This window comes from Mustela lutreola, chromosome 2 (genome assembly GCF_030435805.1).
Source record: "Mustela lutreola isolate mMusLut2 chromosome 2, mMusLut2.pri, whole genome shotgun sequence".
Lineage (NCBI taxonomy): Eukaryota > Metazoa > Chordata > Mammalia > Carnivora > Mustelidae > Mustela > Mustela lutreola.
The window spans coordinates 47,614,457-47,623,428 of NC_081291.1; the positions used below are offsets into that span (position 1 = coordinate 47,614,457).

The following is an 8,972-nucleotide window of genomic DNA, read 5'->3' on the forward strand; positions in this document are numbered from 1 at the left end:
CGTCTGTGGTGGTTTCTAACATTGTTGGGGAGGCATCGATAAGTAAACAAAGGAACTTTGGATTACAACTGGTATGAAGTCCTGGTCATGGTTCCTAGAGGAGCCGTGCACATGAGTTGTGGTGGTCGGGGAAGGTGTCTCTGAGGAAGAGAACAGTGTTTTCAACTCCTGCATCTTCTGATGCTTGTGAGTTGGGCCGAGACCCCAGCCCATTGGGCTCTCAGGTGTGTGGAGAGAGACAGAGTCGTGGGCGCTAGAGGAAACCTTGAAGGGATCATTTGTCAACATTTGTTCTTCCCCTTCTGGGAGCTGCTGTCTACATGGAGATGTCAGGTGACTTGCCTGGGTTTTCGGGGTGACTGTAGGGCAGAGCTGAGGCTTCAGTCCTGGTCTTGACTGCTGCAGTGCTCTTTCCGCTCCCCTGCTCTGCAGCGTGCACACCCGGTCTCTGTGGCGTGTGCGCGCAGCTACGCTCCCCTGCTCAGCAGTGTGCACACCCGGTCTCTGTGGCGTGTGCACACAGCTACTCGCCCACCCTCTGTGCGGCCGTACTCCACATGGCTGTGTACAGCAGGATGCTTCCTCAAGGCGCAGAGGGGCAGGGCTTCCTCCTGGGAAAGCAGGGTGGAGGCTGAGACTCAAAGGGAGGATAGCAGTAGTGACAGGCTGTTATTGAGGTCCCCAGTTCTCAGGTCCGGGGGCCAGCTGGATCAGAATCACCCTAGGGCCCTTGTTAAAATTACAGCCCTCTTGAACCAGATCTTCAGAAATGGGCTCAAGAGTCTGTAATTCTGGCAAGTGGCTTGTGCTTCTGTAAAGCCAGGGTTTGGAATCCCCAGTGTGAAGTGGTGTGACTTCACAGGAGACTGCAGGGGAGGCATGCCCACGGGAAGGTGGCTGGCCTGCTGTCAGATCCCTGTGGGGGCCTAGGCCTCCCTCTCAGTGCTTTGGTGGTGGGGAGGGGTGTGCAGGCTGGACACTGCAGGCTGTCAGGAGTCCTGCATGCGTCCCGTTCAGCAGCCCTTGGTGCCTGGGATGATCGCAGGGTGAATTCTAGAGCAAATGAAGGAGACCTTCTAGGCAGTTCTAGAGGAAAGAACATAGGGTCTGGGGCCAGAAAACGCAGGCCTACCACATTCTTCCCCAGTTAGCTGTGGAAACACAGACAAGGTGTGCCAAGTCTTGTTTTTCCTCATCTGTACAGTACTTCAGGTGACTGAGGTTTCTTCCATCACAAGATTTCTGTTTTAAATGTTCACTCATTTAACATTTACTAGACACCTGCCTTCTCCCCCACTGACCTGTCCTATATTCAGTTAGGTGTTCTTTCTGGATGCTCCTGCCACATTCCTCCTGTTGAAGGAAAGCACTGCCCTCTGTCCTCGGAGCCTGACCTGTGTCCTGACAGGAATCAGTGGGATGGTGGCACAGGTGTCTGCTCTGTGCCAGGCCCTGGGATGTGGAGAAGGATGAAGGATCTGCTTCCTCTCTTCCAGCATTTTATAACGTGGGGCCTGCATGTGTGAAGTGGGGTAGTTCTAGAACTCTAGTGCCAGAACTCTCAGGGGAGCACATGGGGTCATCTAGAGAGCTTTAGTAGCAAGTTTGGGTCTCAGCCCTGGGATTTCTGAGTCTTTAGGTCTGAGCGGGTGAGATGGGGTCGGGGAAACTCAGGTACTTGGATTTAAATGAAACCGGTGGTTCTGGTTTGCAGCCAGAGTTGGGAATCACCTTTTCACCCATTAGTCACTCAAAAGCTTGAGGACCTGGCAAATTCTACTCCCTGAGTAGTCTGGGATACATTTGACCGAGTTTGTTCCAAATTTGCTCGACCTACCAGTTGTATCTTTTTTATTTTTTTTTCCTTTAATTTTATAATTTTTATTTCCTTTCCTTTTATGTTCTTTTTTTTTTTTTTTTCCCACTAGCTATTTGATGAGGAGAATCCAGTCCACAAGTCTGGAACCAAATACATGTTTACAACTGAGGGACACATTGTATCTGTGGATAAACATCTGCGCGAATCACCCTGGAAGGAATTCTTTTCTGAAGACGGAGGGCAGGACCAAGAAGGGAAGTCTGTGCACAGGCCTAAGTCACCCGAGTTAAAAGTCATCAACTCCAGCTCCAACGTAAGTTGCTTTCTCCGGGGGGGGGGGGGGGGGGGGGGGTTGGCATGTGGAGGAGGAGAAAAATAAAGCAAACTTGTCATCCAGAGTTCCTGCCAGAAAATCAGTGGCACACTTAGACTACACCACTGGAGAAGAGGTTCACAAAAGACCATTGACGTGGATATCGTCAGGGTGTGGGGACCCACGGGAGCAGCGCCACTGTCCATCCTCACTGCAGCAGCTCGTGGTCACAGGAACATGGGTGGGCAGAGGCATGTGGGGGTGGGGGGTTCCTGGCAGAAGCCTTGTTCTGAGCTGGCTCCTGTGAGCTTGCAAGAGGGGAGCAGCAGAGTAAAGATTTAACCATCTTTCTGCCCTCTTCTTTGTGGGAGCTTCTCATTGGCGATGCTTCCCAGAAGTCAGAGGCCACAGAGACCTTTTGGTATGATCTATTAAGTTCACCCCTGGGGCCAGAGAAGGATGGGGGAGGGCAGAGAGTGGATCTGGACGGACAGATGGAAGAGATCTAGCCAAATCACCCACCAGCAGGAGAGGGAGAAAGAGCAGTCATCAGTCATTGAGATTTTTTAATGAAATGCTCTTGGAAGTGCAGAAGAACTCGGTTTCATTTAAAGCAGGGTTTCACTGAGCAGGTCTCAACCATCCTGATAATCCCTGATAATCTGGGAAAGATTTGGAAACAAGTCCTGGAGTTTCTGGTAGGAGTCCTAGGTAGTTGGATTGATTTGAGTCAGGATGGTTTGGAAGTGAGAATGGGGAAGGAGACCCTGTGTCAATTGAAATATCAAACTGGGTTATCCCATATGCATTGGATGGCACCTCTCTGCTCAGAAAAAGCCTCTGTTGTCAAGATTCCTACCACCTCCTTCCAAACTGCCTTGGTTAGGGGACACACCCCTTGGTCCCGGGCTGTGCTTCAGTACTTGGCCTTCAGTGTCCCATTGACGGTCTTTATCGTCAAGTCTGTGAACTACGTTGACAGACCAGAGCAGAATTCGGTCCCCCAAATCTCCATAAGGCCATGCAGTGTAGACTAGGTGAACACAGCCTAACTGAGAAGGAAAGGGAAGGAACAGAGGGGTAAAGAAAGAGTAATAACAGTTGTGTATAATGCCTTCCATAGCCCAGGCCCCTTTTCCAACCGGTCATATGCGTCAGTCTCTCACAGAGGCCCCAGGAGGGTAGGTGCCTTTGGTCTCATTTTACGTGTGGAGAAAGGGAGGCACAGAGAGCCTCTGGTCATATGTTGGAGCCAGGAGCCGGACTGCAAGGAGACACTCCTCTTAGACCCGATCCTGTGCCTGGCTCTGGTGATGTGGGTCCATCCAAGGGGTCTCGTGGGGAGACCAGCTCCTCCTGGGGTGTTCGGCAGTGTGGTGCTGCCTGAAGAGCTGCCTAAGCACAGAGGAGGGCATAGCTGATCTGCCCTGGAGAATACCGAGGGCTTCATTGCAGAGGTGGCTTTTCAGAAGATCTGTGAGCGATGGGGGGAGCTTCCAGGAAGGGCTGTTCAGGCAGCAGGACCAGACCTCCAAGTGCATGGCTGGGCAGCGTTTGGGATGAGCTGAAGGACCTGTTGGACTTGATCTCATGAGGAGGAGGAGCGGGGCCTAGTGAGTTCAGTAGTGGGGCTGAGCAGTGGGAACCTGTTTCTTTGGGGGCAAGCGTGTCACGAGTGTAGTCACGAGTGTATGTGGAAACTGTTGGCGGATAAACACTTGTGGTTCTCAAACTTGCATCTCCTTTGAGCGGGGAAAAGGGGCTTTTCCTTAAAACAAGAAAGTTCTGTGAAGCATTTAGGTTTTAGCTGTGGATGGGAAGAACTCTAAACTCAGGAAAAACCACAGTACAGTTGACACTGAGCAATGCAGGTCTGATCTGCATGCAGGTGTTTTTTGATGAAGACATTGGAGTCCTGTAAATGCGTTTTCTCTTCCTTATGATTTTCTTAATAACACTATTCTCTCTAACCGACTCTATTGTAAGAATATATTGTCTAATACATGCAGCATACAAAATTCAAGTTAACCGACTGTTGATGTTCTTGGTACGGCTTCCAGTCAGCAGTAGGCCGTCAGTAGCTCTGAGGGCGTCACAAGCTGTGTGTGGGCTTTCAACTGCACCAACCCCTCCATTGTTCAAAGTCCAGATATACTTTGATTCTTTTTTTTTTTAAGATTTTTCTTTATTTATTTGAGTGAGGGAGAGACAGAGAGGCACAAGTGGGGGAAGGGCAGAGGAAGAGGGAGAAGCAGGCTCCCCGCTGAGCAGGGAGTCGGACGTCGGACGTGGGGCTCGATCCCAGACTCTGGGAATCACTACCTGGGCCGAAGGCAGATGCTTAACCGACTGAGCCACCCAGGTGCCCCAGCCAGCTGTATTTTCAGATAGCTCAAGTGTTTCTGAAATTCTGGGGGGACTAAGATAAGGACCCAAGGGATGAGTTTTTCGTCCTGGTTACTCTCCCCTTGGGTGAATATCTTGGGTGAATAGCCTCCCTGGGTCTGCATTTCTTCACCTGAAATGAAGGTGAAGAAATGGTCCTCAGCTGGGGGTGGTTTCCTCCCCATAGAACATTGAGCAATGTGTGGAGGCAATCTTGGTTGTCACGACTAGGGGAGTGGAGGGAGGGGGCACCTAGCGGGAGAGGCCAGGGATGCTGCTGAGCCTCCTGCAGTGCCCGGTGGAGAAACCGCAGTGTATTCTCTTAGCGAGTAATACTTGGATTTTTAACTCAGAGTACATTTTTCCCCTGGGCTTTTTTTCTTTCTAGTGCAATCGTGTTCCTGATGAGAGGAGATACTCGCTGCCCTTGAAGAGCATCTACATGCGGCAGATCGACCAAATGGTTGGCTTGATATGATCTACTTTCCTCTGTGTGGCCTCATCTGAAATTGGATGGAAGCAGCCGAAACCACACTGTGCAGAGATCCAGTCTGAAGTGGAAGAGGGTGGAAGTCGGGCCATCTGTGAGGGTGTAGGGATTTCTGTCCAACTCCTCACACACGTCTAGCAGAGTCTTGCATACAGTAGTTTCTCTTCGTTCAATAAAATGTCCTGCTTTCTTAATGGTAAAATTTGAAGTAAGAAGGTGCGTAGACGTTGGCCTCCTAGGACATGCTGATTTTATAAGCACAGTGTGGATGGGGCATCTTTGGATGGACTTGCATGGCTTCCCACTTTGGAATCCAACAAGTGTGTTCCAGTCTCCAGCACTTGCTGTGACTGCAGTATTGCTACCTCTCTGTTAGAGGACTGTGAACGAAATTTCCGTGTAAAGGGCCCGAGGTTCATCCCTATTTAATGCATTTTGTTATCTTTCTCTCTCATTAGATGATAGGCTCTCCTTCCACCCATGATTTTGGATCACAGTGGGGGAAATCATACTGTTTTTCATTTGCACCCCACATAATTGTCACAGTGTTACAAGTTAATTGCTTATGAATAACTTTTATCTGAATTTCAAAAGGCAGTCTTTTAAGTTGTCACACAACTAGATCTTTTGGATGGTATATTACATTTAATTTGAACTTAACTGAGGAACTCCCATAGTGCCAGAACCAGGTGCCTTTTAGGGAGAGAAAAATACCCAAGAATGTCTGAGCTTCCATCTTTCTCCTACCTACTAACCAAGGATTCTCAATTCTGACCATGTTTGGGTTAGAATTTTGTTTTGTTTTTGTTTTCTCTGTCCAGTGCCAATTAGCTAAGTCAGGGAGAAAGAAATGATCAGATGACTCTCTGGCATCCCTGAGCTGTTTTTCTGTACTACAGGCTTTAGCTTAGTGCCTTATAGGATTTTGGTTGGGGCTGCTGCTTGTCACAGCTGCTGCTCTGGTTTTAGCAGCTTTGTTTTGGGTTGTCACAGGGTGGGACCACAGTGAAAAAGGGGAAGGGATGAGTATCAGTAAGATTCTGGAAAATTCTTGGCCAGTCCTTGCCTTTCAGCCTGATACTTTAAGCAAACCTACATTAGGAGGAAGTTACGCCACATTGCCTTCTTTCTTTGTTGTTATTTTCTTAGCCAGAACAGAGCATCTCTGTTTGAACTGAGGCTGAAGGCTCCTCCAGAGCAGAGGTGGACGTGAACCCTTAGCCTGGCTTCCATAGAACGTCTGAGGTTGAAATGAGTCCTGATACAAAGGGTAGAAGTCTTCTAAGAACCTCCGGTCTCACCTGTCATTGCTTGCACAGCCTTACCATGCTTATCTGTCTCTCCTTGCACACTTCAAATGATTTCCTCTTCATCTTCTTAAAACCAGAAATGTGGTCTGAGCCATTGTATACCAATCAAAGGGAGAAGTTTTATTCCTTCTTGGAAAATTTCAGTGTTACTGTTTTGTTTTGTTTTTTCTTTTTTTAAAATAGTTATAGAATTCAGTTCTTAGAGAGTTTTGAAAAAGGGATTTTCACCTCTTGTCTTTTTAAATATTTACTATGCAAATTGTTATAAACAAAGTCATATGTTCTATTTTACCTTTGCTCTTCATTTCAGAAGCATTCTCTTTATCAACCATGTGTGTCATCTCCTGAACAGAACACATTCTTTGAGAACACTACATATTTTAGGTGTTCTTGTCTTGGTTAAATCAGAATGTTCCATTTGACATACCCACGTGCACACAGGCACAGCGTCCCTGGACCTTTTCTCCAGGCATACCGAGTCAGGACTATAAGTGTCCCTTTTAGGAGGATAGGGTATGTCAGGGAAGAAATTGGGTCTCAGGGCAACAGTTCTCTCTCTTGTGGCCCTGCTGGGTTCCCTCTCCAGCTTCTGGGACAACATCGATGTGTAGCATTCCAACACCATCTTCTCATCTGGGACATTAACATGTCTCCCGCTCTGGCATTCCATCCCTCTTATGCTCAGGAGTAGGGACCTGTGCCGCAGGGCCACTAACGCACGCCAGGGGCCATAGGCTGGCCTAAGGTCTGTTTTGTATGAAGTCTTAAACCCCCTTGATTGCTGGGCATTGACATGTACCAGTTGGTGAGACTGAGGCTGAAGGCATTACTGCACACTAATCCTGGTGGTTGACCTTCCAGACTACCCCGTCTAAAGTTGGAGGCTGCCCGGGATCTGTAGGGCTAGAGGCAGGATACTGTCTAGTGCCAATCATGAAACGAGGCCAAGTTCAAAGCTTGTTTTCTTTCTGGAAATCAGAATGTCAACAACTGTGTTATATCTTGCAGGGCTTTTGCTGTTTTCTTTTGTTCTATGTTGCAGGATACCTGGTGGGGGAGGGCCAAGGAGGGGAGTGCTAAAGAGATTCCTGGGCTTCATGCTTTGCCCCAGGACTGCCCTGATTGTGAATAGACGTCATCCTTTGGAACAGCTGTGAGCCCACACTGTCCTCAAGTTCCCCTGGGTAGTTAGTGTCTGGAGTCTGGTCGACACGAGGTATACAGTTTTGCAAAACTCTTCCAGAAAGCTGCCCTGTTAGGCCAGGCCACGGGGTTCTCAGTTGGTACAGGGCGGGCTTTGCTGCTTTCAGTGATGTGACTCAGGAGCTCCTTTTCCAGAATAGTAGGTGACAGAGGAAGTGTTGGCTGGCTTCCAGCTCTGCTGGCCTTTGTGAGGAACCAGCTTCTATGTTCATGTGCTTTCCTGCAGTTTGTTCTAACTCTTCTACCTGAATTTAGTCTGTGTCTCCTTATCCCAGGTTCTTTGTCCTGGATCGGGGGGCAGGCACATGTCACTAAAGTCATTGTGTGTTTCTGCACCAGGGTGGTGTCTGTGCAGGTGAATTTTAGAGGAGGCTCTGTGTGTAACCCGAGAGCTTGAATGTGGCTCCCCTTCCGTCTCTCCCCTCCCCCACCAAAGAAAAATACCCTCTTAGCCATTTCCTTAGCTCAATTTTTTGAATGATTGCAGACTGTAATTCTTTGCTTTGGATCTTGTGGACTGAACATCAGACATCCTTTTCTTCTCTCTGTAGGGCTCCAGAGGTCTTTCTCTTTTGACACTTTCAAATCTAATGCTGTTGAAAAGGTAGGGCTGAATGATTGCTCTAACCAGAGTACCTGAACAGGGACTTCTGAAGAAAACCTTGGTCTTTCCTTTTCCATTCCCAGACATCCAGCTCCTTCTCTAGTGCCTCTTCCCTGCAGGGCAGGGACCCTTGTGAAAGAGGGAAGGTGGGCTGGCTGGGTGTGTCCCAGGTGTGGCAGGGCTCAGGGTTCTGTTCCTGCTGGAGTTTGGATGTGAATCCGGGAAAAAGTACCTGTGGACCTTCCTGATTCACTATACCCCTTTCCCTCTTTCTGAGAGGCAGAGAAATAATATTTTTTAAAGGTATTTTGTTTTAGTTTTAAAGAGCAAAACACAAGCTGCATTTTTATTTATTATGCACAAGAAAGGTAAATCTGTTTTTACACAAAAATCTGGAGTTGGAAACTCTGGGAAAACCAATTGAGATACACACGTGCTTCTCTCTCTGTAATGTGCAATATGCTTTGCAACTATAGATGATATTTTATGTTTAATCTGTAAATAAGAAATGTATTTAAATTAAGAGGGAGCTTTTTGTAAAAGGACCAAATGTTCTTTTATAAATGTACTAAGAAATATCTTGTTCTTTGAAATTTATTAGGATTTTTAATGAGTAATTTTTATTAAAAGATTTTTTTTGAATTGTCATTTTGTTTCTCCTTTATATACTCATCTATATATACATATAGATATATGTGTGTGTATTTGTGTGTGTGTATATATATGTATATATATACACACACACAAGGGGGAAACCCTTTAAAGGAAATTATAAAACTAGACAAATAAAAACTTTATTTTGTGGTTTTGTTTTGTGGGTTTTGTTTTTTTTGTTTTTGTTTTTTACA

The 8,972-nt window shown here is 47.2% G+C and overlaps 1 protein-coding gene across 2 annotated transcripts in view; it reads left to right on the plus strand.

Annotated features, from left to right (window-relative positions):
• The window catches only part of EDEM1 (ER degradation enhancing alpha-mannosidase like protein 1), a 28,722-nt gene extending 19,950 nt beyond the window's left edge, over positions 1–8,772 (plus strand). Inside the window, exons 11-12 of one of the 2 annotated variants that reach the window (XM_059161564.1) lie at positions 1,929–2,132; positions 4,906–8,772. In XM_059161564.1, coding sequence (XP_059017547.1) covers positions 1,929–2,132; positions 4,906–4,995 — 294 coding nt within the window. In that variant the 3' untranslated portion in view covers positions 4,996–8,772. Of the gene's footprint in view, positions 1–1,928; positions 2,133–4,905 lie in introns of those variants that run through there. The other variant, XM_059161565.1, reaches the window with a different exon arrangement.
• Positions 8,773–8,972: the final 200 nt, after the last annotated feature.